Source organism: Balaenoptera musculus, chromosome 3, assembly GCF_009873245.2.
Source record: "Balaenoptera musculus isolate JJ_BM4_2016_0621 chromosome 3, mBalMus1.pri.v3, whole genome shotgun sequence".
In the NCBI taxonomy this organism is placed as follows: domain Eukaryota; kingdom Metazoa; phylum Chordata; class Mammalia; order Artiodactyla; family Balaenopteridae; genus Balaenoptera; species Balaenoptera musculus.
This window is the reverse complement of record NC_045787.1, coordinates 152,016,221-152,038,562: the sequence shown is the minus strand read 5'-3', so window position 1 is coordinate 152,038,562 and position 22,342 is coordinate 152,016,221. Positions and strand designations below refer to the sequence as shown.

The 22,342-nt window shown below is 39.2% G+C and overlaps 1 protein-coding gene across 1 annotated transcript in view; it reads right to left on the bottom strand.

Annotated features, from left to right (window-relative positions):
* MAPK9 (mitogen-activated protein kinase 9) overlaps nucleotides 1–22,342 on the bottom strand; it is a 59,254-nt gene that overhangs the window by 11,080 nt on the left and 25,832 nt on the right. The window contains 7 exon segments of the mRNA XM_036848584.1: nucleotides 1,922–1,993; nucleotides 3,034–3,130; nucleotides 3,132–3,200; nucleotides 12,414–12,452; nucleotides 12,454–12,553; nucleotides 14,974–15,032; nucleotides 17,510–17,639. Of these exon segments, the coding sequence (XP_036704479.1) occupies nucleotides 1,922–1,993; nucleotides 3,034–3,130; nucleotides 3,132–3,200; nucleotides 12,414–12,452; nucleotides 12,454–12,553; nucleotides 14,974–15,032; nucleotides 17,510–17,639 (566 nt within the window).

The following is a 22,342-nucleotide window of genomic DNA, read 5'->3' as shown; positions in this document are numbered from 1 at the left end:
TTCCTACACTTTTCATTTCTGTACTTTCTGAAGAAAACATTTAATTAATTAAAGAAAGGAAAGTCACAAAATGAATTAAAATTTAGACAAACAATGTTAAGTAGATACTTCTAATTATGTATCTTTAGGGCATTCCCTGGCAGTCTGGTGGTTAGGACTCTGTGCTTTCACTGCTGTGGGTCCAGGTTCAATCCCTGGTCGGGGAACTAAGATCCCACAAGCCTCGTGGCATGGCCATCAATCAATCAATCAATCAACCAATCTTTAGAATATATCAACTTTTCCCTTTTTAAATGAATTTATTGCAATTAAAGATCTCCTTATTTACATTTTGAAACAACTGAATCTAAGGTAAGGCTATGGAAAATTGCTAGAAAATGCATTAGACAAAATAAAATGCTGTATTTAACTTCACATAAAATCTGTGATGTGAAAAATGTCAAGGAAGGTAAATAAAATGATAGTAATAAATCTTTTCATTCCAGGTTTGTGTTGTGAAGAATTTATATTACAAATAAACCACCCTCATAAAATTATAAAAGACTAAAATTACTTTAATAAAATACATATAAAACATGACTATACAACTTAATTTCTTTTAAGATAACCATCAATCTGCCAGCGGACAGAGACCACTTTCATAACAAAAAACAAAATCAAAAGACTGATGAAAATTTTAGGTGGTTAGAACACAAATGAAAAAGGGTACATGTGAAGAACCATGTTAGAGCAAAAAATATTGAAGATGGAAGAATATGAGGAATATGAGAAAAGAAAGCTATTGAAACTATCATCTATCTATTCTCCTTTATGCTATATGTCATTAATATGATTTGCTGACCACAGTGTAAGTTAACCTTTTGCGTTTTATATTTATTTAAATGTGTGTTAAACTTCCCCAGTGTGTCACAAAATAACCTTCTAAGTGGATCTTCTAAAATTTTCTACAAAATGTCAGAAGAGTAACAAAACAAAAAAATTTAGCAAATATTGTTCCTCACAAACTTTTTACTTTAATCTTTTTCATTTAGGTCTTATGTAGTGTGCTTCAGTTCTTACTTTGGAGGAAAATATTTTAATTCATCCTGGTAACTAATGAAATAGTATATTAAACAAATTAAACAAATTACAAATTATTGGCCTATTAAATATAGACAACAACTTTCTAGATACCTAAATTAACTGAATTAACTAAACAGTATTTTCATTTAAATATCAGGATACATTTGTCAAAGAGTAAATACAATTCTTATAAGCTATTTTTAATAAAATTAAGAACTAATATAAATTGGTTTAACTTAATTCTATGCCTCAATAAAGTTGTTACAGGTAGTCAAGTAAAAAAGAAACATAAAATTGAACCATTTGTTGTGTGACACTAATTTAACAAACATAATCAAGACCCCCTTAGAATACACTCTAGAATTATGACATTTTCCTTTTGACCTCCTGTTGCCCTTGGTATTTATGGAAAACATGGCCGGGAAGGTCCCCCGGGAAGGATACGATCAGTGCCTTGGAATATCACACAACCTTTCACCAGCTCTCCCATGATGCAACCCACTGACCAGATATCAACTGAAAATAAAGTGAAATGACAAAATTATGAAGTGCCATGAACAAAACAAAGGTGAGGAAAAGGATTCTAACAGTGTACTAAACACACAAACATGGAAAATAAATTGCTAGTAACGGGTGAACTTTTTTACACAGTATGAAATATTGCTGACCTCTATTTTGGCCTTCAGTTTGCAGCAATCTGGGCTTTTAGTGCCAAAGAGTCCAATACTTTACAGCTTCAGAAACAAACAAAGTCCCAGAAACAAGAAATGCCTGTCCCCACAAAGCTGTTTCCAGGCACATGCCCACCCCTGCCCCCAGCCTTCGTGGTCAGTGCTGGGTCTCTCCCTGTGAAGGATACAGTCTCTTCCTGGGAACAGGACTTTATGGAGGACCATTTCTGCCATGATGCACCCGACAGACCAGATGTCCACTACCAAACACCAGGTGATTAAAACCAGCCAGAGATCCCCCCACACATGTCCTTTCTCAAACCCCCTCCCAAACAAAGACAAACCCAGCTTGTCAGTGGGACTTTTGTAAAATATGAACACCACACCTCCAGAATGATCCTTTTTTAAACTGTCAAGTCAGCAGGGCCTCACAGGGACAGGCTTGTCTGGGCTCCAGGTGAGGGCCAGAGGTGTCCCAGCTTCTGGCTGTTCGCCGTCTTCTGTGGGGGCCCAGCTGAATTACAGGCCTCAGATGCCCAGGCAGAGGGCTATTTATTGCCCTTGCTGCTGGGGGTGGGGTGAGAGAAGCTAACAGGGGACCTAATTTTCTCTCATGTCCACAGAGGACTGGAAGCCCACAGAGCTGTGTCTCTCAGAATGGGAGCACAGATTATAAAACATCTGAATAAACTTGAAGCACAGCTCATTTCAGATGACTTAGGCAAATTTTCAGATTCTTTTTTTTAACACGTGAATGTGATTTAGTTCTTTTTGACAAATTTTTCAAAAGCTAAGTTTCAAAGAGATCTGATATTGCTTGAATAAGTTTTGCTGTGAAAAAAATACCAATTTTACACACAAAAAGCACATGTTGTATTATTCCATTTATATCAAGTTCAAAAATAAGCAAAATCAATCTATGTTGCTGGAAATCAGGATAATGGCTTCCTTTGGGGGTTGAGACCCAGAGGGGGGCTGGGGAGGCCTTGGGTGCTGCTGGTTATGTGGGTGTGCTCTCATTGAGCTGCACACTCGGGATTTGCATACTTTTCTGTAAGTATGTTATACTTTGATAAATGTTCAAAAATATTAATTTTAAAAGTGAATTTTTAAAGTGGATAATTTTAGCCAATGGAAATATAAAATTAATTATTTCTCATCTGTGAACTATGATAATCTATGTATAACACAGTCTCCACATTATACTTCATACAGTTCACAGGAAAGAGAAAAAAACTAGTGATGATGAATAGCACTATTTTTACACATCTCGGCCTCTTCCAGTTCTGTCTGTACTCACCGTTCTCTTTGTAGCCCATGCCCAGGATGACTTCAGGTGCCCGATAATACCGCGTTACCACGTAGGGGGTCATCATAAAGTTGGTGCATGCTGTGCGAAGCCAGGCCAAAGTCAAGGATCTTAAGGGTACAGTCTGACTTTACTACAATGTTGCTAGGTTTCAAATCCTAGGGCAGAAATGGTTTAAATTAATAAAAGGAACCAAAAGCATGCTAAGTAAACAATCTCACATTGGTAAGGATTTGTGAGGTATGTGAGAGTGCTGGGAGAAGAAGGAAAGTTAGAATTGAACCCTGGGATTTTGGAACCATTTTGGAAAATCCTACTCTCATATTGAAACTAATACAAATCAGCCTAGAGAGGCCAGATGGTTGCCCTTACCCCTGTGTGGAAACCTTCATGACACTCCTTTGCTTAAAACCTTCTGAGAGCTTCCACAACACCCTCTCCTCCCTCGCTCCACGCCTGGTCATCCTTCAGTTCCCAACACTCTGGCTCTTCCCTGCTGTCCAATACAAATATAACTCAATCCACATGTGTAATTTACATTTTCTAATAGCCACCTTAAAAAAAGTGACTAGAAAAGGTAAAATTAATTTTAGTATTTTCCTTTACTCCAATACAGTATATTTCCAGAGTATTCATTTTAAAATGTAACCAACATATAAAAATTCTTAATGAGATATTTTACATTCTTTTTTTTTGGTACTGTCTTTGAAATCCAGTGTTTATTCACAATTATAGCCACATTCTGAGTACTTACTAGCCTCAGGTGGCTAGTGGCAATAATACTGGACAGCACATGGCTAGACTTCTCTGACCCTGGAATCTTCCAAAGGCTTCCTCTTTCCTTGGAAGAAGAATCTCATGATTACCAACCCCAACTTCCCACCCTTCCCTGGGACCCACCACTCCCCACCACACATACTACCCTCAGAGTCCCTCCTCTGCCCCTCCGAGCATGGGCTCTGTAAGAGGAGGCCTCAAGGGCCTCTCTGTGCTCTCAGCTCTCAGCCCAGAGTCCGGCACAGCAAACTCTCAGAAAATGTTTGCTGAGTGTACACATCATACTCCACCACACTCTTAACACAACCTATCACTTCTGCAGTTTTTTCCTTCATAACTCTAGGGACTTTCTCCATGGTGATCCCCCACATCCCAGACCCTTCCTCAGGCCACAGGAATTTGACTCTTGCCTTGGACTCCAGCCTGCAAACTCACCCTAGAAACTATGACTTCTAAACAATCCACATCCATTCTTTTCACAAGCGCTTTCCAACGTGTAGCTACAACGTCAAACTGCCAAGTCACACCACACAGTAAGGCCATCACTTTTAGTGACGTTTCAGGCCCAGCACCTGGCTGAAACGTTCCAATCGATGTGTCACCAACGGGCATAGGTGTGCCTTGAGTGACGGCTGCCAAGTGTTATTGGGATAAGCAGAAAAACACTTAAAAATTACATCAGCTAAAATTATGTTTCATTACTGCTAAGCGCTCTCTTTCTAAACATCCGGAATTCAGTAAAATATAACTTATAAATATATATCACTTAAAAACATAATTAAAATTCCCACCAAGCCCATGCAGATGCACTGGTCCCTGGCTGGCCCCAGAGCACTTCCGCTGTGCTTGTCCGATGTGGAGATGTGCTGCGGGGAGCACTGCCAACTCACCCACAGCTGCTATTCTGCACAAAGGAAAGTGAGCGAAGAATCAGCCCCACGCTCAAACCAGTGACCCCTCCTGTGAGAAGGCAATAATGCAGCTAAGGTAAAACAAACCAATCTGTTTCTAGGTTCCCCTTTTAAAACCAAGAATATGGCAAGAACAGGCATTTCAGAATACAAATCACTAACACATAAAATAATGCTCAACTTCATGAAAAGTAAAAACCCAAATGACAAGGAACAATTTTTAGTCTCTCTTCTGGCAACGAGGAAAAGAATGGCAATATCCAGTGCTGGAGGAAGAAGCAGAAAACAGACCCTTCCTTACACTGTTGGTGGGGACGTCAATAAGTGCTTTCTTTTTAGGAGACTGATTTTTTTAAAAAATTTGAGATGTCTATACTTTACCACCAGCAGCCCCTGAAATCCAACCTGGCCCTGAACTAACACAGAGCCACATGAACAAGGATGATCAGAGTAGTGCCGCCAGCCAGTCTGATGAACTGCTGCGTGATTAGAAAACATGCCCATTCCAGCCACCTCACCTGTCAGAAGATTGTCCTCTTGCACTGATTTTGTTGGAACAATGCACTTTACTGCCATCTGCTGGAAAACTATGATAACAAATGCAAACCAAGCTGTCAAAGGTGTGGATTGTTGTCCTGCAGGACTGGGAGAGGCAGCCCCGCCTCCCAGCGCTTGCCGATGGGAAGGTGCTTTAAAGAGGTCTCAGGGCGCCTGAGGGCTCCCCACATGCACAGCTGCTCTCCCATCAGTCTCCACACACAACCAGAAGCAGCTTTCCACAAACGAACTGGACTTGTAGTTTGAAGATGGCAGAGTAAAGACAGTTCTGCCCCTTCAAATCTTGAAAACCATCCCGAACAAGGAAAACAAGAAACACACTTTAAATAAAAATGACACCTAAATTTGGGGGCTTGACCCAGAGTGCGGGATGGCATCCCTGGGGCAGCCAATAAGGGTGCACGAATATCTGCAACCAAAAAAGGGCAAGAGCAGAGGAGTGGAAGGTTGAGGCCGTTGCTATTCCTGGTCAGTTCTTGGTCTAGAACCCACTGACTGAAGAGGTGTCCTAAGAGGGAGAACCCTGCACATTGTAACAAGCGTCCACTGCCTTGATTTCCCCACAGGTACCTATGACCCCTTACTCAGGTGACTGTACCTGGGAACAGCAGACATTTGGAGAAGTATTAGACACAAGTTCTAAGTGGACACTGAAAGTCAAAGACTCAAAGCAACATCATGCCTCCTCTAGCTGGTGGTAGGGGGTGAGTTGTGGAGGCCAGGTAATAAATGGAGACTGGTCCAGATCTCTTCCAGCTATATTATGATACAGGCCTAGGGCAAAACTGTGAAAGAATATTGCTGTTCATCTCACATGAGTATGAATGGTTTCTGATCGTCTTTTCTAATCAGTATGGAAGAATGCATCTGCCCAGTCAAAGGCTACATGCCACACCTGAGGCCCTATTAATCTGCTCTAGCAACGACACCGTGTCCAGCACAGCAGCTGCAATCAGGCCTGCTGATCAGCTAAGGCTCGATGGTCTACATTGTCTAGCATCCATCTAGTTTCTTCAAGGGCTGGACTAGTGAATTAACTGAGCTATGAGGGACCACCATCCTCGCATTCTTTAGGTTTTAATGCAGCATTAATCTCCTCCATTCTCCCCCACCTCCCAGAGTTCAATAATGTTTCTGATGTACTATCTTGAGGGGGGCAGTTTCAGGTTTCCACTTGGCCTTCCCCATCATAACTCTTACCTCACAGACCAGAGAACAAATGTAGGGGTCACTCTGCTAAGAGTATCAACTGCCAACTTTATCAGTTCCAATCACACACTCGAGGACTGGGGAGATGACTTGGGTGGGTCCATGGACCCAGTGGCCCATTGTGAGCCACCAGACTTAGACCCCTCAGGAATGAAGGTCTGGGTCACACTCAGGGAAGGCACAGAGACCTGCCAAGGTGATGGCTGAGGGTATGAAGAATGGAGAATGGAGAGAATGAGTACCTGTTGTGGGCTCCCAGGTCAACTGTAGTGAAAGGGGCTATAGTTGGTCCCTTCCCCTCAGGAAGGGAGGCCCACGGGGAGCCTGAGGGGGCTGCTCCTGACCTGTGTGGAGAAGCAGAGCTGAGGGGGGCAAGGGTGGATGGTGGTAGCCATGAAAATGCCTACCTGGCTCTCTGCTGTGGGAGTGCAACTGACAGACACCCCACTGAGGTATCCTGACCCTCCCCTCTGCTTATGACAAGGCCACACACCCCACAGTGGCTCTTGGCTAATGACTGCATGGGGAAGGAGGTCCATTCTTATGAGACACCAGATTCCTCTGACGGGCAGCTCCCAACCCTCCTTCGTGCCCTCTCTACTCCAAGGGGTCAGACTGGGCTGACCCCTGTCAGCTTCCCCACCTCCTCTGACTCACTCCCTCTGTTCTTCCTCACAGGCCTTCTCCCCATGCATCTCTTGCATGTCTAATGCCATCGTGGTACACTAATGTCTTCAATGAAAAACCCCACATGCTCTATGGGGAGGGAAGGCAGCAGAGAGGAATAAATGACTTGGCTGAGTGGAGTAAATTCCAACCTCAGTGAGTGGCCCACAGTGAAATAATGTGGACCACAACACCTGGGAAGGGCTTAGGAATTGAACGACAAGTACTGTGGAAGGCAGGATGGGGCAGGGAGCAGGACACTGAGGGATCTGGGGTGGGGGAAGGTTCACAGAAAGGTAAAGGTAGACCTCCCAGATCCACACAGAGGTGTTGGTTCCTCCTTCACTCCTACTGGCCTATTATCTAGAAAAACTGAAACCAAGTTTCCAGACTCAGGCCTCAAGCACAATACCAACAGATCTGCTGGTATGAGGCACAGGAAGGGCATGGGTGAGGGGCCCAGCCTGAAGACAGGGCGCTGTAGTGAAGGTCTGCATTTTGCCACATGAGAACCTCAGCCCCACCCCACAACAGCCTTTCATACCAGCAGCAGCCAGACTGCTCTCCCTCAGTCAAGAGACGGAGCCTTTTCTAGAGAAACTAAATGATGTCCAGAGAAAGACCTGCAAACAGAGACACCTGTGGCCATGTGTTGCTCTAGAGAAAAACCCCTCATTCAACAATCCCAACCCATGCACTTCCACTTGGCCTTCTAATGCTTCAGTCTTAAACTAGGACCAGTGACAAAAGGTCACCAGACATTTGAGGAAAAACCTCACATGTGACAGCGAGAGACCAAATGCACTAAAACAAACAAACAAAACAAAACAAAACAAAACCTCAGGTGAAAGAAAAACACTGCAGCAGCAATAAGAAACCTTCAAAGGGACTTCCCTGGCAGTCCAGTGGTTAAGACTCCACGCTCCCAATGCAAGGGGCATGGGTTCGATCCCTGGTCGGGGGACTAAGATTCCGCATGCCACACACAGCATGCCTAAAAACAAACAAAAAAACCCAAAAAAACAAACTTCAAAGAAATTCTAGCCTTGTAGAGATGACAGTGCTTCCATGCAGGAAGAACAAAATGCTATTTACAATAGCCAAGACATGGAAGCAGCTCAAGCGGCTATCAACAGACGACTGAATGAGAAGATGTGGTATGTGTGTGTGTATATGTATATACACACACAATGGAATATTACTCAGCCATAAAAAAAGGAATGAAATACTGCCATTTGCAGCAACATGAATGGATCTAGAGAATATTATGCTTAGTGAAATAAGTCAGAGAAAGACAAATACTATATGATATCACTTGGAATCTAAAAAATGATACAAATGAATATATATACAAAACAGAACCAGACTCACAGATATAGAAAATAAATTTGTGGTTAACAAAAGGGAGAGGGAAGAGGGTATGGGATTAACAGATACAAATTAACAGATACAAATTAGGGGTATGGGATTAACAGATACAAATACCATATATAAAGTAGGTAAGCAAAAGGAAATACTGTATAGCACAGGGAAGTACACCATTACCTTGTAATAACCTGCAATGGAATGTAATCTGAAAAAAATACTGAATCACTATGCTGTACACCTGAAACTAACACAATATTGTAAATCAACCATACTCCAATTAAAAAAGAACAAAATGATATAAAAAAGAAACTTTTTAAAGATAAAAAGAGCTCCAACTAACTGGTACTTCAGAGAAAGACAGAATAAAGAACACAGTAAAGAAGGCATTCTGAAAGACATAATAAAAAATTTCCAGAACTCTATGGCAGTTCTTCCAGACTGAAGTGCCCCCACCAAGTGCCCACCACAATTAATGAAAAAAATTTCCATATCAAGGCATATCATCCTAACATTTCAGAATACAAGAAATAAAGAAACTTTAAAAAATGTTTCCAGAGATAAAACAAAACCCCAAACCAGGGCACTTGCAAAGGATCAGTAATAAGAATGGCATTAGAAAGTTCAAAAGCCATACAACACTACACTACAACAGGGTACTGTATTTACACCTTAGAGGGAACTGATTTGTAACTAAGAATTTTATATCCAACAGAATATTAATCATGTGATAGGGCAGAATAAAGAGTTTCAGATATCTGAGGCCTCAAAAACTTTACTTCCCATGCACCACTTCTGGGAAGCTATTGGAGGATATGTCCACCAAAACAAAGGAGAGATGGGGATCAGGAAGAGGGCTCCAACTCCAGAGAGAGGTGAAGGAAATCCCCAGGAAAATGCTGGGGCGAGGTCCAGGATAAGGTCTCTGCATCAGGTATGGGGGCAGCCAGTCAGATGTGAGCAGGGCTGAGGCGCCAGGAGACGATCAAGGTGATGAACAGCTAAGACATTTGGATGCAGTGAGAGAAGACTTAGATACCTGGCAGAAACCTTAGGGTTTAATTAGCAATAAGGACGTGGAAAACTGCTCTCTCCTTAAAACAAACAAACAACAAAGACCAAACTCTAACAAATAAAAGACAAGTGTTGTTAACTCTAGGGACAAAAAGTTGAAAGGAAAAGAAATATAATCATGGTGCAAATATAGGCTTAGCTGTGAAAAGCGTTTATAGGGTCACGATGACGTAAAACACACTATGGACACTGATCCAACCAATACATTGTAACTATACTGGGAGGACAGGGGGACAGGAAAGGTGGCAGGTGAGGGGCACGATTGGTGAAAAAGAGCTAAATCAGTTACCTTATGTCCCAAACTGAAGAAAGATCAACAAATAGAGATCTCATCATATTATTTCAAGATATGGAGATAAACACCAAAATAACAGCTAAAAGAACTGAAAGAATTTGTTCTGGGGAGAGAGAAATAAGAAGGAGGAGGTGGGGGTCTGTTTTAGTAAGTATTTGTAAAACTATTTGATCCCCTGATAAAAATACAAACAGATCGACCAACTTATCAGCAAGTTGCAGAACAATATATGTACAAGATGATCCTGTTTTTGAAAATGTAAGTTAAAAAGACGTAAGTATAGACAGATATGCTGGTATTAGTATCAGTAAGAAGATGTGTCAGTGTAAAGTTAGGAAGGAAACACACCCAACTGCCATCACTGGCCTCCTCCAGGTGACAATGGAGGGCTGGGGACTTCCATTCAATTTTTTGAATTATACAAGGTAAAAACTGGTGGGATTACAGGTGTTTTATTTTTCAAGTAATTAAGTTTTATGTTTAGAACGAAACCATCTTTAGTAAGCAAAACCGAATGTTTGTAATTTATGCCTATGGTATAGTATACAGAAAAAAGGACAGGAAAAGTTCACAGAAAACCGTTAACAGGCTAAAGGGATAACTGCGGTCATCACCTCTTGGGACCTGGAGGGGTGGTGGGTGTGCAAACAGGTGCCTTATCTACCTTTCCCACAATGACCACGTGGTACTTTCACAGCAGACACAAAGTTCTGGCAGACCCACAAATGTGTGAACAGGAGGGCATAAGACAAGGGGAGGGAGGACTCAGTGGGGAGGTAAATTGGATGGAGAGGTGGTTGGACGGAATCATGCTGGGCAAACCAAAACTTCCTTGGACCTTCTGGTCCGCAGGCATGGGCCTAAACTGCAGGGACGGAACATCACCTAACAAAGGCACGTGCATGCTGCAGCTCTTACAAGGCCCCCTAAAACGGGGAGGATATTGCTTCCCATGTATGTCTGGCCCAAGAGGGGAGATACAAGCAAGACAAACTGTTTCCTTTTACAAAATTAATAAGGCCTAACATAATGAAGCCTAATAATCTGGGAACTTATTCTCAGTTAAGACTTTAATACAAAATATATTTAAGAGAAATTAAGAGTGCCTTAATTTATATAAAGGTCTGTGAATGTTTTAGGAAGAGAAATAGAATGTTATGCTGGGAAATCTTTATTTTTAATTAAAAAGACTAGTGTTACTATTTTTAAAGCAAATTTGTCAACAGTATTTATATAATTTAAACTGAACACTTGGTGGCAGCAAAGGCTGTATTTTAAATGACTGAAGACTGGTCAGGAATTTTTGTGCCAGGCCCCCAGCAGGCACTGGGAGGGCCAGGACTGGCCTCAGGCTGCAGACCTCACTCAGGCCTCATGCTCACAAGGGGCAAGAGTTTGGGCCTCTCTGGACTGGTGGGCTCTGCTACTGTGTTAGGCCTCTGTTCAGTGGCTGTGATGGAAACAGCCTTTCCTGGCACCCAACAGATCCAAAAGAATTACTACTACTACACCATCAAAAATCTCTCTATTCTTTTTTGTATGAAAAGGCTTCATTGTTTTTGTCTCACTATCTTCTTCCCCCCACAGATTTCAGTTCAGAGAAAATACAACTTCTTGCTGTTGAAACATAATATTGAAAGACAGTCTGTCAACAAAATTAGTATAGTAATAATTTAAGGAATGCTAAGAATGTTTTCAATAAAACTATATTATCTTTGCCTCTAGTCTCACTCAACATTATAGTTGCTAAAAAAAAACAAACAAAAAACCAAACAAAAAAAAACACAACTCTATCATAACCTGCTCACACAGCGGTACAAGTGAAGAAAATAACAAAAACTCATTAAAACCAGCTTAGAGAATATCTCTCTGGTTTTAAATATGTACCCCCTGACAGGCAACACCATCATTCAAATTCCAGCCTGGCCTAGTCAAGAGGTCTGCTTGGAGCCCTTTCCAAAGCTCCCACCAGTATGGCTGGGATGCTGGAGTGGTAGAATTTTACGATGTAAGCAATGAACACTTGGGCCATAATTCACGTAAGACTTCTCAAGCAACTGTATCATATACTACTTGGCTCTAACTTTCCCCCACCCCAAATCCAAATTCCTTGCTCACTAAAAATGGGATTTCAAATATGGAAAAACTATTAACACCAGGTAAATCTGGGTAAAGAGTAAAGTTCTTTGTCCTATTCTTGCAATTTTTCTCTAAGTTTTAAGTTACTTTCAAATAAAAACTTAAAAAAAAAGAAGTATTTTTCTGCAGTACTAGTCTAAACAGCTGGCTCATGCCTGCATCCAGGGTGGCTCACATGGGCCCAGGCAAACCAGGCATTCCACAAATGTCTTCTAATCTCAACTATATTTGGAAGAGTAACATGATCCCATAGTTATTTGGATTTTCAACATTGACAAATTTTTAAAGAATATTATGTTCTTTGTAACTGGAGATTATGACAACGAAATGATTGTGATTAAAAAAACAAAACAAAACAATATGGTATCACTACTTACTCTATGAATTATACCAGCTGAATGTAGATGTTTAATACCCACAGAGCATCTGGTAAAGAAGGTAGGACATTCTTTCATGGTCCAACTCCATGTGAATAACCTGACATAAGTTAGCATCCATTAATTCCATAACAAAATACCTGAGGAATAAATGATCAGCCATGTACACATGAAAATTATCCAAAAATTCCTCTATGGTTATTGAACTAGAATTTTTATGAAATAGTAATAACTTACCACCTAGTCACTGCACTGGCTAAAGTAAAAAGATAACTTGTTTTCCCTAAACATTTATAAGGTATCTTGAAAAGAAGCAAATGTATAATGAAAGTTTATAAAAGTTTTCAAAAAATAAAAATAAAAACAACTAACAACAAAATGCCTTCAAGTTAAATACAAAACAATTTTATATCATAGTAAATAGAATCTCAAACATTCAAATTCTCCTATATTTAAAAATTTTTTGCTATTGATCATTCTTACCAACATAGAAACCATGCTGTTATTGCTCTCATCTTAAGAAAACTTTTGACCTTACTTCCCCCACAGCTACCCATCCTATATTTTTGCTCCCTCTGCAAGCAAAACTCCCCAAAGAGGTGTCTATACTTATCATCTCCAATTTTTTCTCCCATTTTTCCTTAATCCCACGTTAATCAGGCTTTTGCCCCCACCACTTTGCTGAAACTGTCCTCAAGGCTCCATGTTGGCCTTCCGTGCTGCTAAATCCAATGGCCAGTCCTACAATCCTGGCTGACTGTGCCTTTCTCCTATCCCCAGCTTCTTACTGTTGAAGTGCCAGCACTCGGTCCTTGGTCTTCTTTTCTCTAACTGTACTTACAATCTTGGTGATCTCTGGTCTCTGGTCTCAACACTTTAAATACCATCTATAGACTGACAACTACCAAATTAATACCTTCAACCCAGACCCCCCTGCTGAACTCCAGGCTCATTTATCTAACTGCCTATTTCACAGTTCCACTTGGGTGTCCAATAGACATCTTGAACTAAAACTGAGTTCCTGATTCTACCCTACCCCGAAATCTGTTCTTCCTGTAGCCTTCCACATCTCAGTTGAGAGCACTTTTATCCTTCTGGTGCTCAGGCCAAAACTCGAAGTGTTGTTCTCAGCTCCTCTTTCTCTCATACCACACATCCTCTCTAGGAGCAAACACTGGGGTTCTACCTTCAAAACAGCGTCAGCATCCTATCTCTTGCCTTTACCATCACTATCACCCCTCTGGTCTAAATGCAGCCATCATAATCTCTCACCTGAATTGCTTGCAATAGCCTCCTGACTGGTCTTCTGTGTTCTACCCTAACAGTGGGTTCTCGACCCAGAAACCGAAGTTATTCTTTTAAAACATAAGTCAGATAAGCTCACTCTTCCTGCTGAAAGTCTACTGACTTGTAAAGGGAAATCCTTACAATGAGGATTGTAGAGGCCCAGCAGTGTCTGGCCCTGTCACTTCTTTGAGCCCATCTCTTCAACTTTCCTCTGCTTCCTCTGATCCAGCCACACTGGCTCTTGCTGTTCTTAGAACACACCAGGCACACTCCCCTTCTGCTCCTTTACACTGCCTGTTCCTTCTATCTTGATACTACCCTCCCCCAAATATCTGTAGGACTAACCCCCTCACTTCCTTGAAGGCTTTCTTCAAATATCACCAATCCAGTGAGGTCCTTCCCTAACTACCCTACTTAAAGTTGCAAACCTGACTCTTAACGCCCAGCACTTCTGATCCCCCTTACCCAGCTCCATTTCTTCTACATTGCCACACATCCTAATGAATGACATCATTTCCTTATTTGTTATGTTGACCGTCTATCTTCCCTGGCTTTCCTGCAAGCTCTAGGAAGAAATATGACCACCTGCAATTCTTAAAAAATGAAAGGGATTTTTGCTGTTTTGGTCACTAAAGTATGTCAAGTTCAAGAGAGTGCCTAGCACACGGTTGGCAATCAAATATTGTTTGTTTTTTTTTTTTTGGCCTCACCGTGTGGCTTGCGGGCTGAAAGGATGGCGTCCTAACCACTGACTGCCAGGGAATTCCTGGCAGTCAAATATTTGTTGAATGAATGAATACATGAATAAATTTAGGATAAAGTTGTGCATTATATCTCAATAATAAATTAATATTTCATTTCATCATTACTAAGATAATTCTATTTCAGATTTTGGAAGTTAATGACTTACCCATTCAAATAATAATTATAAACACCTAAACCCTACAATCTTGGCTTTCAGGGGACTAGAGAAAACATGTTATATTTTATATTTCAGTAAAGGAAATCAGCAGCATTAATGGCACTGTCTGCTCTGAAGAATTATTTTCAGTCATCCTTTATCTGTTGTAGAAATGATAACCATCTAGGCACAAATAGTTGAATATTATTATTCATTTTCCTTAATATTCTCTTCCACAGAGAAAAGTGGGCTAGGATATCACTTAAAAATGTGTTCTCACCTATATTTCCTAAGTAAAAAAAGCAGTTACTTTCTTTTGTAAATTTTCAGTCTTTGATGAGCAGTGTATTACTGAATAAAAATTATACTTACACATCTTGAAATTCTTCTAGAGTTTTTTGTGGTGTAAACACATTTAACAAACTAATTATCTGAAAAGAGAAAATTATATCTCAGCATGTCAAATGACTCTACTTGATTATAAAAATTAAGTTTAACATTAAAGTGTATTAAAACTACAAAAAAAATCACAGCAGAGCTTTGTATTATTATTATTGTTATTGCTTTTACCAAAACATTCTATTACACAGCATTTGAAAAAGCTAAATGATTAGGATTCTCATCTTGGAAATAATATGCACTTTTAATCAAATCACGTTTATGTGTCCCCAGTAACTTATTATTATAGAATTTTAACACATAATGTCTTTCTAGCTCTGAACATAAAAAAGTAGCAATTACAAGTAGAAAAACACTAAATAAAGCAATTAACTCTGAAAACTTAAATACAATATGCAAATTTCTAAAAAGTTTTGAAATGTGAAGGCTAAGCTTATATTTTTGGTATGATAAAGATGAAATGCCTCAGAGTATTACCTCTTTACATTACCTTTACGTAAGGAGGATTCAAGAACTGACCCCACCACAGGCCTTGGTCCTGGCACCCCAATGGTATTAAACAATGAATTCTGCTGCTTGAGCATCAAACACACGTCCTCAATCATTTCAAATGACTGAGGGAAAGATGAATTATTCAGTATATAGGATTGGAGTGGCTGGCTAGCCAAGGGGAAAAAAAAACTAGATTCATACTTCAATCTTTACACCAAGATAAACTCAAATGGAACAAAAATTTAAATCTAAAACATGAAACATTAAAATATGAATAAACATTTATACAATTCTGGTGTAGAAAAGCCTTTTCTAAGCATGGCAGGAAACCTAGGAGATTTGATTATGTTAAACAACAACAACAAAAATCAGTATGACAAAAACAACCTAAATTAGGTCAGATGGAAAAGAAGTGAGGGTTGACAGCTTTAATATACAAAGATCTTCTATAAATGTGTAAGAAAGAAACCAACAGTCCTAGAGAAAAATGGACAAAGGCCATGAAAAACAAACTCTCAAGAAATAAAAATAAATGGCTAATAGAGATATGGAAAGAAAATCAACCTCACAAATAAAAATAAGGTATCATTTGTCATCTATCAGTTTTGGTAAGGTAAAACAAAAAATCAACAATATGTAGCTCTGGGGTATTTTGAAATAAAGACATACTCAGATACTCAATAAAAGTATAAAATTGACAGTCTTCCTTGAGGTTAATTTGTCAGTATATATTATTAAAACCAAAAGTGTGCATAGTCTTTGACCCAGCAATCTTGGCCAAGGATTCACCTGGACAAGTGTGCAAAGATGCAATGTATAAGGATGTTCACTGCAGCACTGCTTATAATAGCAAAAACTGGAAACAATCTAAATATCTGATAATAGGTGATTGGTTTAAATGAATTACTGTGCATCTGTACTATGTAGCCATTTAAAAAATGGTTTATATCTATGTTCATTAATGTATATGAGATCTAGCAACATTCCACTAGGGAAAAAACAGGATGCATAATAACATAACTGCGCTTATTTATGTATGTGTGTACATATATGCATAAGAATGCTCACCAAAATGTTAATGATAGTGACCTGTGGGTGGTGGGATTCAAGGATTTTTCTTTCTTGTTTATACTGTTTGAATTAAAAAAAATAATAAACATATTTTTTTGTAACCTGAGAAAAAACTTTTTTACTTTTTTTTAAACCTGTAAAATAAAGCATGCACTGGAGAATTTAAAAACAAACTCAAACCACAGACTCAAAAGATTGAACCTATCTTAGTTTGTGTTTAATGTCCCTACACCAGAAAAATCCAGCATAAATGTTACAACAAAAGGAGCCATATAGAGTTGAGCGTACTTTTAAATACTTATCCCCCCCACCCCATAACAAAAAGAGGTCACATGGGAGGGGATCTCCAAAGCCCCTGCCAGACTTAACATTTTATAATTTTATAACCTGGCGAGGTTATCAAAATCATGTTCAAAATAATGCTCAGGCATCAGTAGTAGAACATAAAATGTGCCTGAGTACCTCATTTTCTAGAGATATACTGTTTTTCCTTAAAATTTACAATGCTTTGATTTCTGTAGAGATGCCTAGTACAACTATCTTGAATATAACATCATCTAATAACATTTATTTGAATAAATGTGAATATGTAAAAGCTACTTATAGAACAACGTTGTTCTAAAAAGTATTTAGATATTTCTCAATTTGCCAGGTCAATACTGTTGCCATTTTATACACAGTGAAACAGTGAAAACCAAATGGTCACAAGGTAATTGACATTCCCATCCGTGTTGAGTGACCTAAATTCCTATGGACCATGGTGCCTCTTGCTGACTTCAATATCCCCAATGTTGATTAAAAATTCTGTCAATAAAATATAAGCATTTAAATAGTATTTTATCACTAGTTTACCCTAGGTCTAAGCTCATTGTATCTCCAAAGACCCAGATGATTATGACAGCATTGACAACATTAAAGTATTAGAGGAAACATAGACATAACTTACATTTTTATGATTGACACATTTTAAGAGGACAAGTTCACGATAAGCTCTCTTTGCATGAGTCTGATTCTGAAAAGGACGGCTTAGTTTCTTGACTGCAACATTTATCCCAAGAACTGTATCAAAAGCAGCACTATAATTAAGAAATATAATAGGCAACCCATTAGGATGATTTTGGAATATACAGCAATGCAGAATGTACATTCAATGTATTATTTTTTTAAATGAATAACAAATAAGGAAAAATCTGCTTGCTTCCACTCTGGTACTTCTGCACATTAAGAGCAAGGTGAGCTGGCTGAGAGTGCAGGACGAACGGACTCCTCTGCAGAGGCGCCACCATGGCAGCTGAAGCTAGGATGGGATTCAGCAATCCTTTGCACATGGACGTCTCATTATATTAGTTGAGATCATTATGTTCAGAACCAAGTAATTTAATACAGAGCATGTAAGACTGCTCAGGAAACAAAATCTTCAGTTTAAATATGCCAATAAGTTGAAAAAAAAGTCACTGGTATCACAGAGTAAAATATAAGTATATTCTGGAGTATCACAGTGGAGAAAATGGTTTGAACTCATGAGACGGATATAATAAATCTAAGTTTTGATTGATTGTGTTTTTCCCAGATGTAAGAATCTAAAAGAAAACAGAGCCAAATCTCAGCTCATGGTAAATCCCCAAGATACAAATCCCTAACATAAGCAATTGCTATATATAAAATTCTGCTAGAAGTACCTCCTCATACTACTATGGTAAGAAATAAAATCTTCTAGGGGCTGTGTTTCCAGAATCTCAAGTTCCCAGCTGAAATTTATGATTGATTTTCCTCCAGAAAATAGACAGGAAAATTGAGTACCTTCTGTACTAGTTTCAAGCTAGCACTAACAGTATGATTGCTGTCACTGTTACCTTTTGGCTCCTTATCAGGGTTAAAAGCTGCTAAAGACCATCTGAGAACCTAAGCACCATTTAAAATACTGTTTCTATTTATTTATTCTATTCAGTTTATAACACTGTTTGCACTTATTCACTTCTATTAATTTTTTTTTGCCAAAAAACCCAAACTTAATTCAATTTTAACTTTTTAAATTGAAGGCTGTCTGCTGTAGCATCTGGTTAAGAATTATTAGAAGTTTCATGTTACTTTGGATTACTTTTCTTTAATTCAGTTCACATTATGTGTTCATGTATACACAGATGTAAAATCACATGCCCAGGGACTTCCCTGGTGGTCCAGTGGTAAAGAATCAGCCTTCCAATTCAGGGGACTTGGGTTCGATCCCTGGTTGGGGAACTACGATCCCACATGCTGTGGGGCAACTAAGCCCATGTGCCACAACTACTGAGCTCATGTGCCGCAAACTGCAGAGCCCACGCGCTCTGGAGCCTATGGGCCACAAGTAGAGAGAAGCCCGCATGCCACAAGGAAAGATCCCGCACGCCTCAATGAAGACCCTGTGTGCCACAACTAGGACCTGACGCAGCCAAAAAATAATAAAGAAAATAAATTAATTAATTAAAATCACATGCCCATATTCAAATGTAATATTCATATGGATTATAAAATGTTAAAAATAAATCTATTTGTGAAACAAATCATTAATTAATACATACACATGTGATTTGTACTTATATATCTATATATTTCTCAGTCTTGAGAATTTAAAAACAGACACACCTTTTTTGGTCTCAAAGTTTTTGTCCAATGAGCCAAATGGACAATTCTGAATATCTGAGCGGACTCATGCTTCCCCATTCCTAGTTCCAACTCCAGGAGTAGCTACCTTCAGTTATTCCTGGCTTTACTTCTTTTAGTAATATCTCAACTCCAAAGAATATACTTTTATCACTATTTCCTCATTTATCAACTTCAGAAATTAGCTATTTACTCCCCGTTATGAAAACTGAGGATTTAGTCACTTAGTTGAAACCCCCAACCCCTCCTAGTTTTTTGTTCTCATGTTATTTTTAACTTTTCCCTTGGTCACCCTTGTAACTTTAAATAACATGCCTAAACTTGTTGCATCAACTTTCAAAAGAATCTCTTGCTCCCCACTACGTAAAATGAGAATATTACACTTCATCTCCTTTTTCCTCCAGCTCTCTAATCTCTTTTCCTCCAATTTCTGTCTTAAATGGTCAAGTTTAATAACACATCTTTCAATCTCTATAATTAAATCTTCTGTGTTTCTTCCTTAGGATGTGTCTAAAAGTTGAAAATCAACTTACAGTGTATGTATGTATGTGCACACATGTAAACATTACTAATTTCAGAGCGAGGATTACATTTCATTTCTAAAGATCACATGACCCTTGCCACTCATAAGAGAATGTGATTGTTTCCACCATTAAGGTTAAATGGATTCTCTTCTAACATTCCATAAGTTCTCAAACATCATGCCACTTTAAATTTGTTTTTCTTAGATCATGACTTTTTCTAACTTTTCTACCACAAGTTTCTAATAAACGTTTTTTTCTTATTAAGAGAAGACAAATATACCTCTTTAGAGCCTGTCACTAGTACTTCTTACCTTCTTACTCACATTATCTATTGTTTGGAATCTATTCCATTTTTGGGGAAGACATTTTTCTTGGGGTTTCAAGGCCTGATGTGTAGCTATCGCCCTGGTATTTCTTTTCTCTGGCTTCCACTGTTTCTGGTGTTACACGTTCTTGTATTCTTTCTGGTTGGAGTACATTCTCAAGGAATTTCCTCAGAAAAAAAGGGCATGGAAGATAAATTATCTTACTCTTCCTTTATCCTTGATTGATAGTTTATCTTCTAAGCTCGAAATCAATTTTCTCTCAGAACTCCAATGATTTCCAAAGTTGAGTGTTGTTGATGAGAAGGCGTATGCCTGTCTGATATTCATTCCTTTGCTTCCTTTTTTATTCCTCTCAATGATTTATTACAAAGAACCATGTTTTGTCAACAACCCCAAAGCGCTCCCCCCCACTAATCACTATCCTTCCTGCCCCCCAAAGACGATAACTACTTCTGACTTTTTTTTTATACTATAATTTTTAAAAATATATTTATTTATTTGGCTGTGCCGGGTCTTAGCTGCTGCACGCAGGATCTTCAATCTTCATTGCAGCATTCAGGATCTTTTAGTTGTGGCATGTGGGATCTAGTTCCCTGACCAGGGATCGAACCTGGGCCCCCTGCATTGGGAGCGCAGAGTCTTAGCCACTGGACTACCAGGGAAGTCCCCTACTTCTGACTTTTATAATCACTTCCTTGCTTTTACCAGCTAAACATGTATCTTCAAGCCCCTGCATCATTTATTTTTGCCTGGTTTTTGAAATTGTCTATGTCTGACTTCTTTCACTCAACATTATATTTGTGAGGTACATCTGTTGTTGTGTGAAGCTATAACTCATTCTGTGTCATTGCTATAATATTCCTTTGTTATGATTATATGACATAATGTTGATAGATACATTGGTTGTTTTCAGTTTGCAAGCAAAAAACATGGTCATAAACATTCTTGTACATGGTTCTGGGCATGCATTTCTGACGAGTAGATAGCTAAAAGTGGTATTACATATAGTTTACTTTAGTAGATAATGCCAAACTGTTTTCTGAAGTGGTTTGTTCTATCAATTTCTAGGCATTTGATTTTTTTGTAGTAATATTGACCCTATGTCCTGCAGGAGGGCCAAGTTTAACAAAAGGGAGATCACAAGGGAAGGGGTGGGGGGGCACTAATCCAATCACGAGAGCCCTTTAGAAGCAGAGTTTGTTTTGGCTGGTGGGAAGAGGGGAAAGTCAGAGAGATCTGAATCCTGAGAAGGACTAGACATGTTGTTGCCTTTAAGATGGAAGGGGGGTCACGTGAGAAGGAATGTGGGACCCTCTAGGAGCAGGGTGGCACCTGGCTGATAGAGAGCAAGGGAATGGAATGGAGACCTCTGACCTACAGCTGCAAGGAACTGGGTTCTGCCAAGAACCTGAATGCACTTGAAAGCAAATTCTTCCCCAGAGCCTCCAGATAAGAGCCCAGTCCAGTGACACCTTGATTTCAGCCTTGTGAAATGCCAAGCAGGGAAGCCCACCCAGATTTCTGACCTACAGAACTATGAAATTATAAATGGTTGTTGTTTTGCTTTAAACCACTAAGTTTATGGTAATTTGTTATGTGGCAATAGAAAATAAATACATCCTCTCTTCCATATTTTTCTACCCTTTTGTCTCCCCAGGCTTCATTCTGGATACTTTTTTCCTCACCTATCTTTCAGATCACAATTCTCTCTTCAGTTATATCTAATATGCTTTTAAACCCACCTATTAACTTCATAATTCAATAACTATGTCTTATAGTTCTATAATTTCTATTTAGTTTTTTAAGTTTTCATTTTCCACCAAAAATTTTTCATACTGTCTTTTATCATCCCGAACATAACATCATAACTCTTTGGAAGTCTGGATCCAATAATGCCAATAACCCCTGTGGATCTGTTTCTTTTCTCTGTTGTTTGTGCTGGATTTTGTGAATGTTGTCCAATCTCCTTGTGTGACTAGTTATTTCTAATTACGTGCTGCACCTTGAACTTGCAAAACTGTTTGCTATCTAGAAATAATTTGATATCCAGTATGATGCTATCTTCCTCCAGGTAGAATTTACATTTATTTCTGCTGGGTACCTGGGGGCACTAGCAATTTGGGCTCACCTCACTTTGGGTTCAGCAAATGAGATGATGTGAAGCTAAGTGGCAGTTCCTGCAAGGGCCTGTTTCATTTTGGTTCATCCTTACTTCTAGGATGCAGCCCTTTATTGGACCAGTTAAAGCAAAGGAAGTTCACTAAGCCCCTTTAGAGGGCCCTGGACTCC